Source organism: Diceros bicornis, chromosome 36 (genome assembly GCF_020826845.1).
Source record: "Diceros bicornis minor isolate mBicDic1 chromosome 36, mDicBic1.mat.cur, whole genome shotgun sequence".
Lineage (NCBI taxonomy): Eukaryota > Metazoa > Chordata > Mammalia > Perissodactyla > Rhinocerotidae > Diceros > Diceros bicornis.
In genome coordinates, this window is record NC_080775.1 from 1,094,616 (window position 1) to 1,117,714 (window position 23,099).

General features: G+C 39.6%; 1 protein-coding gene across 1 annotated transcript; it reads right to left on the reverse strand.

The window, feature by feature from the left end:
* Positions 1-11,782: 11,782 nt before the first annotated feature.
* Positions 11,783-16,257, reverse strand: IDI1 (isopentenyl-diphosphate delta isomerase 1). The gene is made up of 5 exons (XM_058532336.1): positions 16,202-16,257; positions 15,714-15,886; positions 15,038-15,130; positions 14,451-14,581; positions 11,783-13,430 (listed from the first exon to the last, which is right to left on the reverse strand). The coding sequence occupies exons 2-5, from the start codon at positions 15,853-15,855 to the stop codon at positions 13,113-13,115; spliced, it is 684 nt and encodes a 227-aa protein (XP_058388319.1). The 5' UTR covers positions 15,856-15,886; positions 16,202-16,257; the 3' UTR covers positions 11,783-13,112.
* Positions 16,258-23,099: the final 6,842 nt, after the last annotated feature.

Below are 23,099 nucleotides of genomic sequence, written 5' to 3' on the forward strand. Positions count from 1 at the left end.
TTTGAAATCCATTATAGGGTTTTTATTGTTATTGTTGTTTGGCCTTAAAGTCTACTTAGTGTAGCAACACCAGCTATGCACAATGCTTTATAATACAATATAAATTTCAGGTGTACGTGATTATATATTTTGACTTCTTTATAGACTGCATCTTATTCACCACAAAAAGTCTAATTGCCATTCAGCACTATACACCTGTACCCGTTTACCTGTTTTGCCCTCCCTTCACCCCTCTTCCCCTCTGATAATCACCAATCTGTTCTCTGTGTCTATGTGTTTGTTTGTTGCTGTTGTTTTATCTTCCACGTATGCGTGAAATCATATGGTATTTGTTTTTCTCCATCTGACTTTTCCATCAGGTCCATCCATGCTGTTGCAAATAGCAGGATTTGTGGTTTTATGGCTGAGTAGTATTCCATTGTATATAGATACCAGATCTTCTTTATCCGTTCATCCATTGACGGGCACTCGGGTGGCTTCCAAGTCTTGGTTATTGTGAGTAATGCTGCAATGAACATATGGGTGCATATATCTTTTCGAATTAGTGTTCTCGTGTTCTTTGAATAAATACTCAGACGTGGAATAGCTGGATCATATGTTAGTTCTATTTTTAATTTTTTGAGGAACCTCCATGCTGTTTTCCATAGTGGCTGCACCAATTTACTTTCCCACCAGCAGTTATAAGGGTTCCTTTTTCTCCATATCCTTGCCAATACTTGTTATCTCTTGTCTTTTTAATGATAGCCATTCTGACAGGTGTGAGTACACGAGCTTTCTTTCGGTTAGTACTTACATAGCCAATCTTTTTCCATTGTATGTTCTTACACTTCAGGTCTATCTATTATAAATAGATAAATGAGTCATTCTTTCTTAAAAAAGAATAATCTGTGTTTAATTACAGTATTTAGTCCATTTTTTTGTAATGATATTTCGTTTATTTGTCCCACCTGGTTTATAATCCCTTTTCTCTCTTTTCATACCTTCTTTATATTAATCAATAATTTGCATTAAGCTAGTTCCATCTCTATTGGTATACATACTATCAATATTCTTTTAGTTATAGTGTAGTATAGTTTGTATAGTACAGTATAGTTAGATATAGTATAGTTTAGTATAGTGACTTTAGAAATTATGAATCAGTTCTTTTACCATGTCAAAGACAATGCCAAGAAGCTAAGATTTTAAGTCTGTTTACCTCCAACTTACCTTCTGTAATTGTTGCCAGGCATTTTGTTTCTACATATATTTTAAATCCCACAAATCATTATTATTACTATTTTGTATTTATTTACAATTGCTCACATGCTTACGTATTTTCATTATTATTTCTTGCCTTTGTTGAAGTTTCCCTCTGGGATTATTTTCTTTTTGAGTAAAGAAATACTGTAGTACTTCTGTCAGCACAGGTCTGCTGGTGACAAATTCTCCAGTTTTGATGCCCAGAAGTGTGTTTATTATACATTAATACTTGAAGTATGTTTTGGGTGGACACAATATCCTCAGTTGCAAATTATTTTTTTACCACTTCAAAGATGTTATTTCATTTTCCTTTTGGCTCTGTCACTTCTTTTAGACAGTAGCTGTCAGTCTTATTATTATCAGATCATTGATATACTTGAATTTAAAATCACTAATTAAATTAAAATTTGAATTTTTTATACTTTTAATTTGTCCTTGTATATATTTATCTCTCTCTTCTCTTGCCTTATTTCAAAATAGTTGTTTTTATCATACACTAGTCCCTCCACTAATTTGAAAGGAATACAATCTGTTTCTATACTTGTTACTCTAGAAATCATGATACATGTCCTTATGAAACTTGCATATAAGATTAGCCTCTTCCCAGATTTCACTTTTCTACATCCTAAATTATATATAACTACACTCCTTCAGGATTAGGAGGCCTTTAAGGGAAGTCATTTCTTAGATTAAATGAAATTACTCCTAGATTTAAAAACAATTTTTAAAAAATCAGCCCATATACATTAATATTGTCCCTCAATTTAAAAACAAATTAAAGTTGGAATCCAAGCTGGTGTTCTGGGTGTGGAATATGCCATCATCACTAAATTACAACTTACTGAAGGAGTTAGAGGAATTGTCCTTAACTTTGAAAAAAAAAAAAAGCATACATATTCTATTGGCTTGATAAAAATCCTGAATTTTATATACGTCTCTCACCGATGTCTTTGATGCTGTTCATAACTACAAAGTTAATCTCAAATAAAATTTAAGAAATGAAATATGGGAATGAGGATCTTGAGGTAAAATCCTGAACCTCTGAGGCCCTCCTTTTCTGATGACTAAAGTTTGCAATGACTGTACCTCAAATCAATGTGATAGTGGCTCAAGACAAGGATGACATGAAGGAAGCCACATTATAGAAAAGAAAGCCTATTGTAACATTGAACGACCTCTGACAAACTAACCCAGCTGGATATGAACCCTCCAGGAGATCTAACTGCTCTGTAGATTTTACAACCCCTGCTTGTGCATGTACCTCCCAGCTGCGATAAGATGATAACTTTGTTCTTTTGAGTTCCTTAGGAATGTGATGACCCCCAAACAGAGATTCTATATTGATAGCCATCGACAGTGAAAACTGAAAGATCTGGTGTGGCACTCTCAGTCTGTAACACCAGAAGGTCAACATTCCTAACCACCTCCCCTGTAACCCACCAGCCTATGTAACTGCTATAAGATCTTCTGCCCCCTTGAGATGTTTTTTTTTTCAGACATTAGTCAGCCATCTTCCCTCTTGCTAGCAAGCTGTAATAAAAAAGTCCTCTCTCTCCTACTACCTTGACTCTTGACTATTGGCATGTCTTGCAGAGGGCAAATGAACCCCCTTTTTGGGCAGTAACAATTTGGTGTCCCAGGTGGAACGTTATGTCCTGCTTGTGGCCAGCTGACCTTGGACGGGTGACCTGTTGGGTAAGTCCTTAGCAGCTGCGGAGGCTCTCTTGTCTCAGGGAACTGCCCTTCCTGCTTTCCCAGACTGATGCCAGCTGCCTCCTAATGCTGATTGTGCTAGGAAGAGAAACGGCTACCTCTGGTGGGTCAACAGGCTCAATCTGGAATAGGGTAAGTCACCTCGAGGACTCATGAACTCTCTTCCCCTCCATCTGGGGTCCTTCCATTTGCAGCAGGGCCGTCTGGGGTCCTTCCATTTATGGCAGGGCCATCTGGGGTCCAATAGGACCATCTGGGTGTGCACTCGGAGTGGGAACAGTTGTAGGACTTAATACCCTAAATCTGGGAACTAGTTCGCCGGTGTCTGGTTTTTCTGTGTCTGTCTCTGTGTCTGTGTTGGTAAATAGCTTAAAATTGGCTGCTTGGGGACTGAATTTCTTGGTTATCATAACAAACTCTCTTTAGAAATTACTTTGTTTGTTATGGCCACCCTGGGAAAAGCCCCTAAAATGGAGATAACTGTAAACAGCTGGCAAGAAAACTCTGGATAATTTAAAGTTACAGTAGCCATTTTGGGCTCCTTTTGAGCTTTTGAAGCAAGAAACAAAGAAATCTTTAAAGAGTCAAAGGCTCCACCCCTGGGAGCTCCCCTCTAGTTTCCAGGCCTGATCACCCTGGCAACCCCAAGCGAGTTGTCTCTTGGTGGTTCTGGTTTCTGGTTTAAACTGTCCTGCTGGGATCGTGTACCCCAGCACGAGAACTGTTGTTTCAGTGACCCTTGTCTTGATAACCCTTGGGAATAAGCCATGAGGGTGAGGCCTGATCACCTCTTTCCCTTCTGTGTCTGTTTCGTTCATCACCTCCTCTCTTGTCACCAAGTTGAAGTTAAGTTCAGGCTGGACCTGAGCAGAACCTGCACCTTCTGTAAAAATCGAGAACTTGAAAAACATTCTGACAGGAATTTAACTCTCAATCGTGGTGTTGGGACTCCTGGCCCCAAGCCTGCTCCAGGCCTTTGCCTCTTGCCTCCCTGGCTTGCTTTGTGCCAGCTCAGGGACTAAGTGCCCAGGCTGAATGGGACTTGACTAAATCTTATAGCTATACTGACACCTGCAGTTGGGCTCTGCACCCTTCTCTAGGCTCGCTGTCAGTGGGACATCGGCTTTCGGCCATGGGGAATGCCCCAAGCATCCCCAGAGACTCACCCCTCTTGTGCATTTTAACTAATTGGAAACACTTTCTATTGGATGAGTTATGCCCCAGAAACTCCATCTTGGAGAAAACTTGAGTGGTTTCTCTGTGCCTTTGTGATGTAGTTGGACAGGTAGATCAACCTATAATGTCATTTGAGTTACAACTCAATTTCTGAGAAATAAGAGCATTTGTCCTTAAAAAAAAATCCTTGTAAAACTAGAAAAGCAGCTGTAGAGGCAGTTCAAATTCCATCCAGTTCCTTTATCTCAGAAAGGGTTATCACCTCACCTCTCTGGGAAATGTTATCTAGCTCATTAGCAATTCCTAAGACTGAAGCAGAAAAAACAGAAAAACGCCAAAAAATGGCCATAAGAGCACCCTCACCAGAAATCTAGCATCTTGACTGTCTTGTCCACAAATATCAGTAAAAAAGTCTTAAAACAAAACATGGATTCATATCTAGGGAGCTTTGTATTACTGTACCTGATTCATAACAGTGATTTTTAAAACAATAGCTGTGGAGACTCTGTGTATGTGTGTCTATATGTATGTTACATACATGTGATATTTTACCTTTGGATGGTATGGCCAAAATTGAGAGCCCTGTTTAATTGGCTTAAAGTAAGCACTTACATAAATTCTAAATGTAATAGAAATTAACCCAAATGTCTTTAAGTTAACACGATATAAATTAATCTTTGGTAAATGAGAGCTGGTTTAAGTTTGTTGGTTTGATTGAAATAGGCATGTCCTCAGACTTGCTAGTATTTGGATATGATGCCAATATGCAGCCTGGGTTTACTAGTCAAATAAGCTCATGTTATCTGTTACAAATTCGTCAGCAAAAAAATAGCTTTAAATGGTAGCTAATTTTGTCTAATATCTCATAAAGTTTTTGTGGGTAATTGAAACACAATTGTTGGAAACAAATGATTTATATAGATGAAAATGGGTTAGCATTTTTGGGCACAATAATTATGTTTTGTGGTCTGTATACTTGAAAATACAGCTTCCAAATTTTTTTTGGTAACTTAAAACTTTAGAGTTTTACTAAATTAAGTTAAATGATAAAAATTTGTTGAGTATCTGGGTCATTTTCAAATAAGATAAAATACTGAAACATTATTGCTAAATATATCTAAGTTTTTCTACTTTTGCCTTCTAATTACAGAAAAACTAAAAGATGTTTTAGTCTATTGGTAAATGTCTTGTGTTTTGTTAAAAGATTGTACCATAAAGTAACATATTTTCAGAAATTATAAAAAGTGTTTATAAATTTGTCAAGCCAGAATACTAATGTAAAAGAAAGTTTATAATTGCTAACTTAGTTTTTACTTAAAAATTAAGATTTCTAAGGGTTAAAAACTCTAATATGTGATTAAGGCTACTAAAAATTAATAAGGAAAACATCTTTGTATTCAAGGAAAGTAAGATGTATGTTTTCAGTAAATAAGGTATAAATAATGGAAATATTTTTATTTGTTTTGTTAAGAAAGATAAGTTTGTCCTAAAGTACTAGCTGGGAAGGAAGGAAGGCAAGGGACAAATTCTGAATGTAAAAAGAAAATTATAGAAGGTTTGTGGAAGAGGAACCTTAAAAAAATAAAGAGTTTTATGCATGGTCAAGTTGGCTGTGATTAAAGTAAATCCAATTAAGTAAATGACTTTTAATGTCAAAAGTAAGCTGGTGCAAAATTAGAATTTGGTTCTTTCTCTCTTAAAGAGATAATTTTCCTAAATTTTAGTCTGCTTTTGGTAGAGAAATTATGAAAGCTTTTTGTGTTTTATCAAAAGAAATTTTCTGTATTGTTTTTATCAGGTCTTTAATCACAGGTGCTAAGGTTTTTCTTACAGCTATTTAATTTTCTGCATTTGCCTGAAAATCTTTAACTGTCACCATGGTTAAATGGATGCCTAAGCATTGTTTCATAGGGACCTATGATATTGTGTGGGTAAATGTTACTAATGTAAATGCTTTAAAAAATATATAACATTCCTAGAATTCTGATCTGTCCTGGTTATCAGTCATAATTCAAGTTATTATCTTGAAGTGTTGTATGTCATGGGAATTAACCAAATTTCTTTGTCAATTGCCACTTTGGGGTCTTGTTTATAGACAGTTATTGTTTTACTCTGATGCTTTTGCAAATGTTTTCGTCTTTAGAAAAATTCATGGAAAGGACTCTGACACTTACTCTAGAACATAGATTTCTGATAAACTCTCTGATTATAAAACTAAACTGGGTGAGAAATTACAGAACTCTAACAGAGAGACTGATGACCTCATGAAACTGCTAACAGATTAAGATCAAGAATTGGTTACACTGGACTGAATGAACTGATGAGAATGATTACAAATTTTATGACTTTTTTGAAATATTGCTGATTTTTTGATGTTTTGTTTTTTTCCAGATTTAAGAAACATTTTCCCTTTCCTCTCAAGCTAACTATGACTTATAGCAATTTGGTAAGTTATACCATTGTAAGCAGAATTGAAACATTTGTTTTTTTTCTCCCTACCTGATCCCTCCAGAATTTGTAAAAATCTTAGTGAGTGAGTATTGTTTTCATGGCATTATAGTTATTTGTGTAAGTTCAATAAGAATCTGTTCTCCTTATAACAGGACACAATTGGAAACATTGATTATATTACAAAAACTTTGAGTGGAATATCATATTTACGGAAAACATACAGACTCAGATATGACAAGACAGCTTTTGAGGAATAAAGGTTGACTTTCTGGAATAAAGCCACTTGGAAATATTTTCCTGATACCTTGTTTACAGAAGTTCCAAGCAATTTTACCAGGATGAGTAAGAAAGGTCACTTATCTGGCAGGTGCCTGGAACCTCAATATTTTGGGGAACCTCAAAAGAAGAGAGGAATCACCCAAATCTATATGTATTACAGGCAAGTCTGATGACAAAGTCCTTCGCTTGGCTTTCATGGCCTCGAGAGGCCTTCAAAGTTCAATCTGAGATTCCTTATAAAGAGTTCCTCCAAAGCAGATTTAAAAGAGCCTGTATGATCAGTTGCTAGTCTTGCTGCACTTACGTAAATAACCGAATCAACTTTTATTGAAACTAGACTTATTTTGCAAACCAGTTAATCTTAATGTGGCTATCTTTGGTAAAAATGAAGGTGATTTTAGAAAGAAAAATTATGTTTCAATAGAAACTGTAATACCTTTTTGTAGATACTGAATTCTGATTCTGTTAATTGTCTTTGAGGTTTTTGTTATATTTGTTAACTGGACTGGATCCTGAATTCTTCTAGTCTCCTGAAATGTCTGGCTACAAATCTCCAAACTAACGTTTTCAATTTTTTTTCCATCATTCTCATTTGGAATTACTGAGAACTAATCTGCCCTTTTTCCTGAAGCCTTACAAACTGAAGCTGGTGGATGTGATATAAACTTAAGAGAGATTCATATCTGTTGCTAGGTAAGCCACTCAGAAAGGATGCCTAAACACTCGATGACATCATCAGACACATTTTAAGCTGCAAAAGATGCTTTGGCACTGACATCTAGAAATCTTCTTGACTGACTGTTCCCTGGACCCAGAAACTGGTTTATAATTTGCACCCACTATTAACTTTGTTTTTCTTTTTGTCTTATTAAATACCTGGTTATTTGCTTACACAATATATGCCTAACTTGGGGAACCCACCTGCATCACTGTCTTACTAAGAGACTGGTTCAATGAGATGGAACATCCTATGCCCCTCATCAACAGGATGTCCCTCAAGATTGAGGGATTGAACAACAAAAAGGGGGAACTGATACCGGCTCAACACAAGGCTGACATGAGCGAAGCCATATTGTAGGAAAGAAACCCTATTGTAATTTTGAATGACCTCTGACTAAGTAACCCAGCTGGATATGCCCCCTCCAGGAGATCTAACTGCTCTGTAGATTTTACGAGCCCTGCTTGTGCATATACCTCCTAGCTGTGACAGAATGATAACTTTGTTCTTTTGAATTCCTTAGGAATGTGATGACCCCCGAACAGAGAGTCTATGCTGATAGCCATCATCAATGAAAACTGAAAGATCTGGTGTGGCAACTCCCAGCCTGTAACACCAGAGGGTCAACATTCCTAACCCCCTCCCCTGTAACCCACCAGCCTATATAACTGCTGTCATATCTTTTGCCCCCTTAAGATGTTTTTTTTCCTCAGACATTAGTCAGCCATCTACCCTCTTGCTTGCAAGCTGTAATAAAAAAAAATCTTTTCTCTCCTACTACCTTGCCTCTTGACTGTTGGCATGTCTTGTGGTGGGCAGATGAACCCCCTTTTTGGGTAATAACAAATGTGTGTGTGTGTGCGCACACATGTTTATGTGCATGTTTGTGTGCATGTGTGTGTGATTTAAATCTCTGCTCTCCACTTTATAAAAACAGCTGATTCCAGGACTGGAGCATGGAAAGTATAAGTGAGCCTGAAACATCTAACTGTGCCTGAAATCAAGGATGTGACCTAAAACTGAAGGAGAAAGAACAAAGGACATGGGGGTGGCTTGAATAGGCACCCTCTGGCCAATTTGGAACAGTTTGAGCATCAAAAGGAATAATGATGGGAATGAATTGTAACAATTTTTAAAAGTGTGCCTGAATTCATACTGATATTTAAATGAATAAATCAAAGTAGGGAAAAAGCTTTTCTTTAAAGAAGAATGTAAACTAATCAATGTAGAAAAAAGATAGGAAAATTTTTTAAATTACCATTTACAGTCACCATCATAATTACTGATTTAGTAAGAATCATCAATGAATGTTAAAATTCTTAGATAAAATATCATTAGGAAACAGGATTTTCACACAATTTCAAAATGTCACTCCACCGTTCCTTATTAATCACAAAGAAGAAAAAACATCTTTATCATAGAGAAACCTGGCGAATATATCCTAACCAAGGGATCTGACTTAAATCACCAATTTTGTCATTATATACCCCCAGATGTGATGGCATGAGGACACAATGTTACTTATGTAATGTTCTTGCCAAAAATGTTTTATCTGAATCTAATCATGGGAAACAATATGATAAATCAAAATTGGGAGCATTTTGTAAAATAACTGGTGTGGAATCTTAAAAAAGTCAGAGACATGAAAGACAAAAAGAGGCTGGGAACTATTGTAGATTAAGAAACTGGAGTTATGACCAATGCAGGTGTGATCCTTGACTGACTCCTGGATTAGAGGGGGTTGGGGGACGGGGGGCAGTAAGAGAAAATTTGTAAAAGTCATTATTGAGAAAATTGGGGAAATTTAAATATGAACTGTATTTTAGATGAAAGCATTGTTATGTGTTAAATTTCCTTTTTGTGATAATTATATTGTGGCAATGTAGAACGCCCTCTTAGGAAATATAAGCTAAAGTATAGAGGATGAACTGTCATTAAGTCTGCAATAGATTGTAAATATTTCAGCACATATGTGTGTGGAAAACTGTTCACAATCCATCAATCTATGTCAAAGGTATATGGGTGCTCAGTGTACTGTCCTTGCAATTTTTCTGTAGGTTTGAAAGTTTTCAAAATAAAAAGTTGGAAGAAATAACAAAATCCTGCCCTTATGGAACTCACATCCTGGTGGTACTCACGGTAAATAAATTACATGCTATATTAGGTGTTAAGAAATAGAAAAAGAAACCAGGAAAGGAGGGTGAAGTAGGGGAGAAATGGCTCACAGACTAGTCAAATTAGGCTTCAATGAAGTGGTTAATATTGAGGAGTCTTGAAAAAAGTGAGAGTGAGTCATGGATGTATCTAGAAAAAGAATTTTCTAGGAAGAAGGAACAGTTTAAGGACTTGGTGGGAGCATGCCTGGTGGGCTCAAGGAACAGCAAGGGAGACTCGGAGGCTGCAGAGAGCAAGCAATTGGGTAAATGAGATCAGAGGTGCTGAGCACATCTTTGGGGCCTGGTAGGCTACTGGAGGGTGTTTCTTCTGGTGCATTCGGAGCAGAGGAGTGAAATGATACAATCACTCCAGCTGCTGCGTTGAGAAGAGATATTGAGAGGAAAATGTGGAAGCAGGCCACCAGTCAGGAGGCAACCCAGGGATCATCTGGATTCCAAGTAGTAGGAAACGTGGAGAAGGACAGTGAAATTCTGGGCTTATTCAAAGGATTTACTGACTAATGGACATAAGGTGTGAGAGGGAAGGGAATAAGAGTGACTCCAAAGTGTTTAGCCTGAGCAACATGAAGAATGGAGTTGCCGTGAGCTGTGATGAGGAAGATATGGACAGGCCGGTAGGGGAACACGTCAGGACTTGGTTTTGAACCCAAGTATGGGTTCACCTATTTAAATATATGAGTAGAGTTGTCATATGGACAGCTGGCTATATGAATACAAAACAGAATTCTGTGGAGATTTAAATTTGGGAGTCTAAAGCATGTAGATGATAGATAAGTATGTAAATTGTAAAGCAGAAAGTTATTTGTCAGGATATTTAAATGTGCACAAATACACACTCAAGTTCACTCTGTAAAATGTGTGAGAGGGACAAGTACAGGTTTAGGGCTGAAAAAACACCAGGTTGAGTGAGGATGAGGTATGTCGAAATACTAAAATACACCCCCTCTGTCAAGAGAAGGGATCCAGGGTAACAGAAGATGAGTGTGATCATCCACAAACTTACACAGGAAGAGGGATCTTCAACCCTGGGAAGGATCTAACATACAGGGCCCACCCATCTGAAGGAATGGAACCATCAAGCAAGTGTCCACCAGGGAGCAGAGGGAAAGACAACTTCCACCTGAGAATTATCTGAGGCACACTCCAGTGACCTGCTAACATGCCTCTGAGCTTCAGAGAGCTACTTCACTTGTCCTTTCATCTATACCTCTCCTCATCGGCTAGGGCCAAGTAAGAAAATAATATGCTCTCCTTCCTCCCACAATCTCTTCCTTTGCTCTTGTTCTCTGCATCATCTAGATTTTAATAGAAGGCAACCCCTGGGCCTTAAGAGATGCCAATGGTTTGCCCGGCATCAAACAGTTATATACTTTGGAGACTATGAATTTTTTTTTTTTGGTGATGAAGACTAGCTCTGAGCTAACATCTGTTGCCAATCCTCTTTTTGCTGAGTAAGGTTGGCCCTGGGCTAACATCCACGCCCATCTTCCTCTACTTTATATGTGGGATGCCTGCAACAGCAAGGCCTGACAAGCAGTACACAGGGCCGCGCCCAGGATCCGAACCTGCAAAACCAGGGCCGCCAAAGCGAAGCCACCAGGCAGGCCCCCAAGAGATTATGAATTTTAAATAGTTTAAGATAAAAATTTTTTCAAGTCTCAATTGGCTTTAAAAAGATGGAGTCCTAAAGAGTTCATCATGTCAAACAACATTCATACTTACATGTTTTGGAGGGGCATTCTAGTAATATAAGAGTAATATCTAACACTTGCTGAGTACTTGCAAAGTGCCAGGTAGTGGTCTAAGGCTTCACTGTCCCATATGGCAACCACGAGCCACTGTAGCTACTGAGTAACTAGTTATGTGTGGCTTTCAGCCTAAGACTTTCTAGAAAAGAAAACTAATGAACTAGAAATAACATTATAAATGCATTTTGAAGTTATATGGGATTCATAATGTTTAAGCTACCATAGCCAGGTTAACTTATTATCGTATTAAAATTTTAACAAACTGGACAACACTATTAAAATGTGGTAATTTTTTTTTAATTTTTACTTTTCAATAAAATTAATACTTGCTACAGTCTTGCCAGAAATTATAAATTAATTGCTCAGGGTTAACAAGAAAGGGACTTTTCTATTGAATTTATAAAATATTTAGTTTGGAAGAAACAATTTTTATCTTTTTCTTCATTATTTATTATCATACAGCATTCAAGGCTAACATCGCTGTCTTAAGACATCAAATCTGAGAAATCTATCTATGGCAAGTTTTAAAAAGTGCATTAGTCAAGGTACAATTTAAATATTAATATACACATATTCCATAACTCAAATCTATTTAACATGAATTAGCCTTTCTGTTAATTTTTTCCCCCTACAATAGGGCCTGACTTTATAGAACAGAGGTTCTCAAATGGGGGTGACCGTGCCCTCCAGGAGACATTTGGCATCTGGTGTCATTGTAGCTGTCATGGGGGAGCTCTCTGGATGCTAATGGCATTCAGGCAGTAGAACCCAGGGATGCTGCTAAACATCCTGCAATGCACAGGATGAACCCCAACAACAAAGAATTATCCAGCCCAAATGGCAACAGTACCAAGGTTAAGAAACCCTGTTGTAGAGTATGACCCAGTCAACTCAATTTTCATTTTACAACTAGTCTGCCTGTCCACTGTAATTCTGAAAACAGACTTTGCTAATTCACAGACTGTTTAAAAGATTGAATCTACCAATATCATTACCAAAAGCAATGTCTGACTTTAAGTATCAAAATGATACTTCCAGAATGACTAAACCACAAAACCAACTTAGAATGATAGAAATCAGGATATATACCACTTAAGATCCCTTGAACCTGCTCTACTAGTTTAATCTGTCAATATGGAAAGGTAATATAGATTGTTTCAAAGTAGCTAAGCAGATAGTTTCCATTGCACATTTTTCTAGACTATGATAAAAATTTAATGATATATAAAGCAAAGCGCAAAGAGCCTGGAAAGAGCAGAGTGCTCCACAAGTGTTCTGAAAATGTTTATCACAACATATCAAAAACGAAGAGCTTCACTTATTTGTTCAAATTTGTCAGGCCCATAAATTTAGACAGGTTAAATTAAGTTTTTTTGCTCTCTCTTTTACATTAACCTCTCCTAAATGTCTTTTACAAATAGCAGTGCACACATACAGGTTATGTGATATAAAATTAAGAAGTTGGTTGTATTTTCCACACAAATACTAGTTGTAAAGTATCCATGTTTCAAACGAGAGTTCTCCTAATGGGGAACCAAAGTAAAAAAAATCTTTCTAAGTTTACTAAGTACAGAAATTTTTCAGTACTTCACTAATCATTTATCTCCACATTCACATTCTATGTATTTTATCATGGTCAACAAACTGATTCAAATGATTTAAGTTATCCCACCATTTAAAGAGAAAAGTCTCTGCAATAATTTTAAACCATGGAGTTATCCTAATTTCACCACTGGCTGCCTTTTCCAGAAGTTCTTCAAGTTCTTCCTTTGACACGTAACAATAACTTTTAATCTCATTGGGATCTGGATTCAAAGTTACATTCTTCCTCACAAACAAAATATAGTCAATTTCATGTTCTCCCCAGATACCATCAGATTGAGCCTTGTAGTGAATTCGTGTTAGATAATTAATCTCTTCTGGAGGAACCTAGGAGGAAAATAAAACAAAAACATCAACAACAAAATAAGTAATCTAAATTAACCCACCACATTTCAGTAACATCTTGAACAACAGAACTATAGTTTTAGAATTAGAACTTTTAAAATATTAATCTCCTATTGATGATACAGAGAAATCATTATTACATAGTTTCAAGTGTCTGAACTTTTTTTCCATAGGACCAAAAATAATTTGACTTTATTCATTTATATTTTTTAAAAAAGCAGTCACTCAAACTAGAAGTGTGACTTCATATCTTAATATTACATTTTGAGTAACATTAAGTAATTTGATTTAATATTACTATCTCCTTCATATTTTAATATTACTTTTTGGGAGAAAAAAATTTTACCACTTTAACAAGATGAGAGATACTTTATTCATTCGGGTCTTATTTAAAGGGGACAATACCAGGGGAGAAAAAAAAAAAGATTATTTCAATTTACCCAATCAGATTTGTAGTTAATATTCGTAAGGTATTCCACAAGAAAATATTCATCTTTGATCTGATCAATTATAAAAATAGTCTACTTTATATACTGGTTAACAGATCAATCTACTTTAGCACTGACCAAATTCTGACATGTAATATTAAGAAATAAAAGTTCAAATAATCTTTATTCAAGGTGCTGTCTGGGGCTAATAACTCGAGGTTACAAAGCAGAGACCTATAGCTGAATTTAAAACTTTATTAAAAACGTTTTAACGGGGCCAGCCTGTGGCGCAGAGGTTAAGTGCACTCGCTCTGCTGCTGGCAGCCCCGGATTCGGATCCCAGGCGCGCACCAGCCGCACCGCTTGTCAGGCCATGCTGTGGCGGGGTCCCATGTAAAGTGGAGGAAGATGGGCATGGATGTTAGCCCAGGGCCAGTCTACCTCAGCAAAAGAGAAGGATTGGTAGATGTTAGCACAGGGCTGATCTTCCTCACAAAAACAAACAAACAAAAAAGTTTTAATGTATGTTTAGATATCTAAACAAGATTTCAGTTTGTATGGTTGTGCAGGTTACCTCTTCCATGGGAATTCCTAACTCAGCCTTTAAACGCCTCTGTGCTGCTCGTCTTACTCCAATTGCATCATTTTCTTCACACTCTCTTGGATTACTTAATGGATGACTACAACAAGTATTGGTAAAACAACCTGGAACGTGTTAATATACACAGAGATTAATTTTTCTTCAAAGGAGGTCTAAAGATCAGGTTTTTTTTTTAAAGTTTTAAAAGTAACAGAAAAATAAACAAAATGATACTTGAGGATTTCTAAATCAATTACAATGGCCATCTGTAATTATCTTGTGAAAGACATGTGTAGATAAGTTCTTTATTAATGTCTTTCTAACCAAAGAGATCAAAATGTGTATGATACAGATTTTTAAAAAATTATAAATATATGTGCATATATACACACCTAGCAGTTCTTATCCTTTATTGCTGTTTTATTAGGTTGCACTCATTGTATAAGCTTCTTTTATGTAGAATATGAAATTATGGTATTCACAGGATTTCCCTTTTTGATCCTGGCTACCAGGAAGTTCCACGTGGCAGAGTCAAATTAACTACAGGTCCCAAGAAAATACTGTATATTAAGCACACTAACCTGGAAAGGTAATTTTAGCATCTGACCTCTGTTGTAGCAGGAGCTTATTTTCAGTGTTGAATAAGAAGACACTAAAAGCTCGATGCAATAATCCTGAAAGCAAAACATATACGATTAGTTTAGTTTTGACCGTTATTTGCCCGATTCTCTACTTGGGGTCCAGAATATTAGTAACTGGCTGCCATTTTTGTTTCTCTCCGTCATCGTCTACTGAGCGAGTCTGTGCATGGCTGTGATGGAGACGAGCTCGGGCACCCCAGCCAGAAGGTCCGCCACCAAGTGCAAGGAACGCTGCTGTCGGCCGGCTCTGCTACGCCGACCACCCCCTCGGGGATACCCCCTTGGGCCCGGTGAGCCTGCTCCTGAGGGGGCGGGGACCGCAGGTGTCTCCGTCCCTCAGGGAGTGACCGGCGCCACCCCCCAGATGAGTCCACCCCCTCTTGCACAAAGCCAGAACCCCCCGCCCCCCGGAGACGCCGAGCGAGACACGAAGCGGAGAGGAACAGCCCCCAAGCGGAGGCAGCAGCAGGGTGGACGGACTCGGACACCACTCCACCGACGGGAAGCCAGGAGACGGCAGGACTTGGGGAGAAGCCGCCTCTCCTCTGCTCTCCAGGGCGCTCTCCTCAGCCGCCGGAAGCGCCTCACTTGATAGCACGATCCTTGCAAACAATACCTGTCTTGATGTTTTCGTTCAGGTGACAGTTCTTTTTGGTCTCTGCCCCAATTTGGTGGTCATTTTCGTCAATGAGAATACACATCTCCGCCAGGAGCTGCACCTGCTGCCTGTCGAGCTGGTCGGTGTCTATCTCGGGCATCGCTGCGGCGCGTCCCGTCCGTCCTAGGACGCTGCGGGGGGCGGGGGGGCGTGAGGGACAGCGCCCGCGTCCCGGGGACGCACGGAGAGGAAGCCCGCCGGCCCCGCGCCGCCTCCCCTCGGGCTCAGGGCCGCTGCCCCTCAGCGCCCCCGCTGATTCTGCGGGCCAGACCCTGCGCTCGGACACTCACCCTGCTCCCGCAGCTGCCTCAGAGCCCGTCCTGCTCCGTCTCCCCACCTAACTGCTCGCCCACTCCCCAACCACCGTCTCTCCGTTCCCCATGACGCGGCCCGGCACCCATGCCCTCCGCCGTGGCGGCCCCACAGCACCACGCCAGGCTCCGTACCTCAGACGACGGCTATCCGCGCGCTCCCGCGCCGCCGCAGACTCGCTTACTTGAGCGCCGGCCGCCGCGCGCCTCCGCCCCTCACGCTGGCCCCGCCCCCAGGCCCCGCCCCCCGGCGCCGAGCGCCCAACCGCCCACGCCCGCGCCAGAGCGCGCCACATGCTCGTCGGCCAATCGCGCGCCTGCCCGCGCCTGACGTCACGGTCACGCGGTGGCGCCACACCCTGCGTTCGCAGGGCCGCCAACCCGGGCCCCAGGCCGCGGGGCCCCCAGAGGCCAAGACGCAGGTGCTCCTTGTGCGGCTGAGGGGAGGCTCGTCCACTGAGGCGACCTGAAGGAGGGCGCCTGAAGACGCGGGGGGTGGTGGGACGAGCGGCCGCCCGCCAGTCGCGCCCTCGCTCCTAGCCGCGTCAGCCAGTCGGCGCGTCCGAAGGGCTACGCAGAGGACGTGCGAGCGTCAGATGTCACTCGCTCTCTGAGGCGCTGGGGCGCGTCTGCGCCGCGGGGCCTGCGCGCTAAGCTAAGGTTGGGTGCTGAGCGTTAGAAATCCTCTCCCGTTAGGCCGCTGAGCGTTAGGATTTCGCTCCGGTTAAGATTTTCTGCTCGCTGACGACGGGCGTAGAAGGTGGAGTCGAACTCACGCGCACGGTACATCATTTGGGATCTTTGAAGAGTTTGTCTCCAGTGAGAAAGTTCTATACATTGTCAAGCAGTGACTTTGCCAAGAACAACGGTTTTGCAAAGCTGATTGAGTTAGGGGAGGTTTAAGGAACCATCTGTACTTGGATAGCATTTTTTAATTTTAAAAAATGTTATATTTTTGAAGTTATTAAAATAATTAAATTTGCCATCAGGTGGTATTTACTTTGTCAGATAAATTGAATAAGCAACGGTATATATTAGGAATATCTTAATTCAAAATATATGTGAAATTATTTTTGTGTTTAAATAACTATAAAATGTATATGTAGCTCAGATAAGGTTGGGGTATTTCCTCCTCTTCTGCCTGTTAATTAGCTAAGCAGAGCGTAGTGTAGCAGTTCTCAAACTTTTTGTCTTAGGGCACTTTTACAATCTTAAAATTCAGTGAGGACCTTAAAGAGCTTTTGCTTATTGTTGTTTGTATCTACCCCTATTTACTAATAAAAATTGAGAAGTATTTTATTAGGCTTTTCAGCTGATCATGGTTATTCTTTTTTGATACTACACCAAAACACCACAAGTGGTGGGTTTTTAAAGGTTATATGCTGTTTGGAATCTGAAACCACATCAATGAACATTTCATATTCTGTTATGTTAAAATTCATTGGTTTTGATTGCAACTTAAATGCATATTTTCCTGTATATGATTTTGTAATATCAGGCATTGATCTCTTGAAAAATACTGCTTCACTAAATTAAACAAATCTTCCATATGTTCACACATTTCATTATTAAGCATCAATCACATTTGTTAATATCACCCCTGATGTCATCAGAAAAGTTAAGTATTGATAAGCTGTCAAGCTCTTGGTGGCAGATACAAGTTTTTTAAAATTCAGATTTTTGCATGATTATTCAAATTCTATTATTGGCAACAAATACGGTCAGTTACTTTCTTTGTAGTGTCAGGCTCACTTAGTTTATTTTTGAGAAAATGTCTGCCAAATACCCGGGTTTGAATAACCTTAATTTGTCAGTCATTCGTTCCAGTGAATATAGTGTTCTATGAAAAAAGTTAGTTCAGCATGCAACTGAAACATTCTCACAAGTGCTTTTCCTCTACACAACCATCGTAATTCAGTATGTAGCAGAAGTGCTTAATGTGTACTTCCCGTGTTGTACACAGTATTAAAAAGATAAATACTGAAGAGTTAAGATTATTAAAATTAATATTTTTACTGCTTCATCAAGGACACTAAGTGAAACTGATGTTTTACTTTTTAATGCAAGTGCATGGTGGTGAAGAATACAGTGACTACTAGTACAATTTGGTGGCACTGCCTTGGTTAGTGACAAAGTACCAGCAGTTTTATCCTCCCATCCATCCTTCCTGCCCCCCAAGCTTGCTTTTGCACCATCAGTGCAAATATCAACACAGTGAAGGCAAATAACATTCTAGTATTATTATGAAAATGATTTTGATGTGACAGACTTCTTAAAAGATTCTCAGTGCGGGCCAGCCCCCTGGCTTATCCGTTAAGTGTGCGCCCTCTGCTACTGGTGGCCCCGGGTTTGGAACCCTGGGGGCACACCGATGCACCGCTTGCCCGGCCATGCTGAGGCGGTGTCCCACATACAGCAACTAGTAGGATGTGCAACTACGACATACAACTATCTACTGGAGCTTTGGGGAGAAAAAGGGGGAAAAAAAAGGAGAAGGATTGGCAATAGATGTTAGCTCAGGGCCGGTCCTCAGCAAAAAGAGGAGGATTGGCATGGATCTTAGCTCAGGGCTGATCTTCACAAAAACAAAAAAACAAAAAAAAAAAACATTCTCAGAAACCCCCAGGGATCTGAGGACCACACTTTGAGAACCACAGCCTTGGATCTACTACCTTAAAAAATTCTAGAAGACATAATAATACACAAGCACATTCCATTAGCGTTCAGAGATTGATATCATTGTACATCATGTAGTCTCTGGGAAAATTCCATTGTACACTCATGAGAGAATGAGAGTGAAAAAGACAACTAACATCGTAGTAGTACTATTAATTTTGACCTCATGGAGTCCCTGAAAGGGACTCAGGAACCCCAGGGGTCTCTGGCCAGTCTTTGAGAACTGCTGGTGTAGTGGAAAGCCCATTGAACTTAGAAGAGCTTAGTTCCTATCTGGACTTGGCTACTTGTTGCTGAGTAATGTTGAACTAGGATTAGTGCCCTCATTACTTTCATCTGTAATAGGAGAAAGGTTAGATGCTATTTAAGTTCCCTTCCAGTTTAAATTTGCCTGCGTTAGATACTGTGCTAGGAGCTTTTTACATATATTATTTCATTTTATCCTTACACTAATTCTACATAGTAAATGTTATCCTCATTTATATGAAGAAACTGAAGTTTAGAGATGACTTACTACATTTTTTTAATGTTATCATTTATAACATAATTAATTATGTGACCAATCCTCCTGGACTTACTAACATACCACAGTATTTGCGTTCCAACACTCTACTTTGAAGATTCCAAGTTATGCAAAATGTTGACATCAGATTGGGGACAATGATGTCCCTATCAGGAAATCTTTGTATAAAATCCTTATAGATATGGAGAAATGCAGAATTCAGAATGCACAACAGAAGGAGTCCGTCATGTATACTCAGGCGTATTTATGTGATTCAGATTCCCATAGTTGTTTGGTTTTAAGATGGTCTGCTTTTTAGCAAAGTTCACTCCAGAGCTATTTGAGTATTTGCTTTCCATACGGTTAATATTAACAAAAAGAGAAGAGTTGGGAGTTAGATCCAGCTCAGCCTCCTACTCTGTGACCTTGGGCTATTTACTAAATATATTGGAGCTCCTCTTCCCTAAAATATGCATAAAAATACTTCATTCGATGGCTGGGCACTATTATTTTGAATAATGTAAATGCCTGTGGGTTACAAGTTATGTGGTATTGATAAAGAAATAGTGGGGGCCAAAGGCCTGGGCATAGTGGTTAAGTTTGGCACACTCCACTTCGGTGGCCCGGGTTCCTCGGTTCATATCCTGGGTGAGGACCTACACCACTGAACTTGGTGGTGCTATGGTGGTGACCCAACTACAAAATAGAGGAATATTAGCACAGATGTTAGCTCAGGGCTAATCTCCCTCAGTCAAAAAAAAAAAAAAAGAGGAAGATCAGCAACAGATGTTAGCTCAGGGCGACACTTCCTCAGCAAAAAATAAACAAACAAAATGAAATAAAAGGATATCAATGACGTGTCATAGAGACCACTATCAAGCTATGCACAGTATTTTATTTTTCATTTCTATGTACTTTTAATCAACAGAGATACAGTTATCTAACATCATCTGGAACAGGCTTACAGTATATGTTTGGTTGATCATTAACTAGAGTTTCCCAACATTTTTTTCCCCAGATAATTACCTCACTTTGTAAGAGTCTAGGTGTCATGATAATGAGAACCATGCAGATTGGTTTCTTTATTCAAAATCATGAAAACTCCTTTTCAAGACCAGAACGAAATATATTTCTAAAAACAGTTGGAAGACTAAACAAACACTCATTGTGAGATGAGGATAGCTGTCCTTTTTCTTTTAGCACGTGGGCAGTACACAAAGCAACAAGCTCTACTCAGAGAGAGAAGGCCATCCTGGTGGTATAGTGGTTAAGTCTGCATGCTCCAATTCGGCGGCCCAGGGTTTGCGGGTTCAGATCCGGGTGCGGACCTACACACCGCCGATCAAGCCAGGCTGTGGCAGAGTCCCATATACGAAATAGAGGAAAATTGGCACAGATGTTAGTTTAGGGAAAATCTTCCTCAAGCAAGAAGAGGAAGACTGGCAACAGATGTTAGCTCAGGGACAATCTTCCTCACCAAAAAATTAGAGAGAGAAAAGATGGCAAGTAGGGACTGGGTGGGACCTAATACAGACTGTGATGTTTTTTGAGGTGAGAAAATCAGTACCTGTTCCAGTGACACGGATGAGGAAGAGGTGACTTGGGTCAGCAAGTCAGTGCTGGTGAAGCTTCAGTGTGTAGACCGGACCCTTTGGTCCATGAAACTATGAATTCACTTTCCTCCTCTCCTAGTGAGGGTGGGTATGAGGAGGAGGAAGAGATGGAGTAGTTGTTCAGGTGATTATATTCACATTCCAGCTGATCGTGTCTTTCTTAGTTCTCTTCTTGTACAAAGCTAGAGAAATTTGGTAGGTAAAATGAATTACAAAATGTGACCTCTGCCATTCTGGAGTTTATAGACTCACGAGGACAAGTAAATATTTATTACCCTTAGGAAACATTGTTTGAGTGCATACTATGTGCCAGGCACTTTTCTAGGTCATGAGAATGTAGCAGTGAAAATAGAAAAAGTTGCTGCTTTTTATAGAGTTTACGTTAGTAGGGGAAACAGTAAAGCAATAAACACACAAAGAATGTCAAGACGTGATAAGTATATGAAGAAAAATAAAGTACGGTTAAGGGATAGTGATAGACTATGCCATTTAAAAATAAGTGATAAGGAAGACATCTCTAAGGTGGTGATATCTGAGCAGAGAACTGAATGAAGTGCTAAATATGGAGTTTCTCAAGACAAAAGGATTATAATATATATACATCATATATAACACACTCATATATAAAACAAGTTGAGAATGATTATGAAGCAACATGTCAACCAGCTCATAACCCTGTAGGATAAATATCTAGGTGTTTTGAAGCACAGAAAAGATAATCAGTGATGGAGTACATAGTTGAATACCCAGCAAAGCTTATGTACCTACCAATCCATGGTCACAATTGAATCTTACTAAATTTGGCTTCATTTCCTTCCTGTTGGGGGTAAATCATGTGCATTTTGCATGGATGGACGTGCGACAATATAGGAACTTGTTTTACAGTAAGGAGACTCCCTACAGCTTCTGCAAGAGAGGGTGATTGGATACCAGGATTGCAATCACAACCTCTTACAATTTAGGCTAGATGTGTATGTGTGTTTTAATTAAGTGGAGAGTTATTTCAGGGTACAGTGTTATGGGTTGAATTGTGTCCCCCAAAATTCATGTGTTGAAGTTCTCATAGAACCTCAGGATGTGACCTTATTTGGAAATAGGGTTGTTGCAGAGGTAGTTAAGATGAAGTCATAGTGGAGTAGGATGGGCCCTTATTCCAATATGATCTTATAAAAAGAATGCCAGGTGATGAGGGACCCACACACAGGGAGAATGCCACGTGAAGACTGAAGTTATGGTTGCCACAAACCAAGGAATGCCAGATGGCTGGCAAACGACCAGAAGAGAGGCATGGAATAGCTTCTCCCTCACAGCTCTCAGAAGGAACCAACCCTGATGACACCTTGATAGTGGACTTCTAGCTTCCAGACCTGTGAGACGATAAATTTCTACTGTTTAAGCCACCGAGTTTATTACAGCAGCCCTGTCAAAGGAATACGCATGTAAAGAATGTGAGCTTTGATGTGCACCTGTGTTTTAATCTAATCTTTGCTCCACTGCATACTAGCTTTTTGACTTAGCATGTTGGTTGAAGATATTGTGGTTCATAAAGCTTTCTATCTGCCACATGCCCAGAATGCCCTGTGCATGGGAGGCGCTAAATAAACTTGCTACTGGAATGTCTGCCTCCAAAAATTTGAAATTCTTAGCTCATATTGCACAATTGTTTCTAGTGATAAGCTTCTATTATTATACTTAATGCAGAAATAACTTCATGTTTTATTCTACATACTTTTTGGTTATTTAAATCCCCAAATACGTTCGTTTCTCGGGAAACAATCAGCGCTTCTTGAATTCGAAAGCTGAGCTTTATTTTTCAAAGGAAGGAGCAAGAATGTTGACCCATATAGAAGAAAAATGCTTCCCTGCTTTTGATTTACTCTAGGAGAGCTTTAAACGCCCAGTGGAGTTGTCTGTAAAGCCGAGAATGGTCGTTCACAGGAGGACTCCAGCCTCGACGTCCTCTTTCCAACCTAGATCCAAGACAAGAAGGCCGCTGGAGTCCCACCTTTTGCAGTGAGCAGCTGATTTTGTTTTTTCTTTTTAGCCAATAGTGAGCAAATACTTCAGAAAGGAAAGTGGATGAGTCATCTTCTGCAGATAAGCTGAAATATTAATAGTTCTAGCTCCAGCGCTCCGGCGCAGAAGCCTCACTCCCAGACCCGCGGGAAGGCGGCTCGCGGCCCACACCGCTCGCAGGCGGCCAGGCCTGCAGGTCCTGACGGGCCCGCGGTCGGGCCGTGCG

Excerpts from the sequence above, each read along its gene's own strand:
- IDI1 (XM_058532336.1), bottom strand. The coding sequence starts at position 15,855 with ATGCCCGAGATAGACACCGACCAGCTCGACAGGCAGCAGGTGCAGCTC. Across the intron at positions 15,131-15,713 it reads GAACGAAAACATCAAGACAG|GATTATTGCATCGAGCTTTT; the intron begins GTATTGTTTGCA and ends TTTTGCTTTCAG. Across the intron at positions 13,431-14,450 it reads TAGGAATTCCCATGGAAGAG|GTTCCTCCAGAAGAGATTAA; the intron begins GTAACCTGCACA and ends TTTTCCTCCTAG.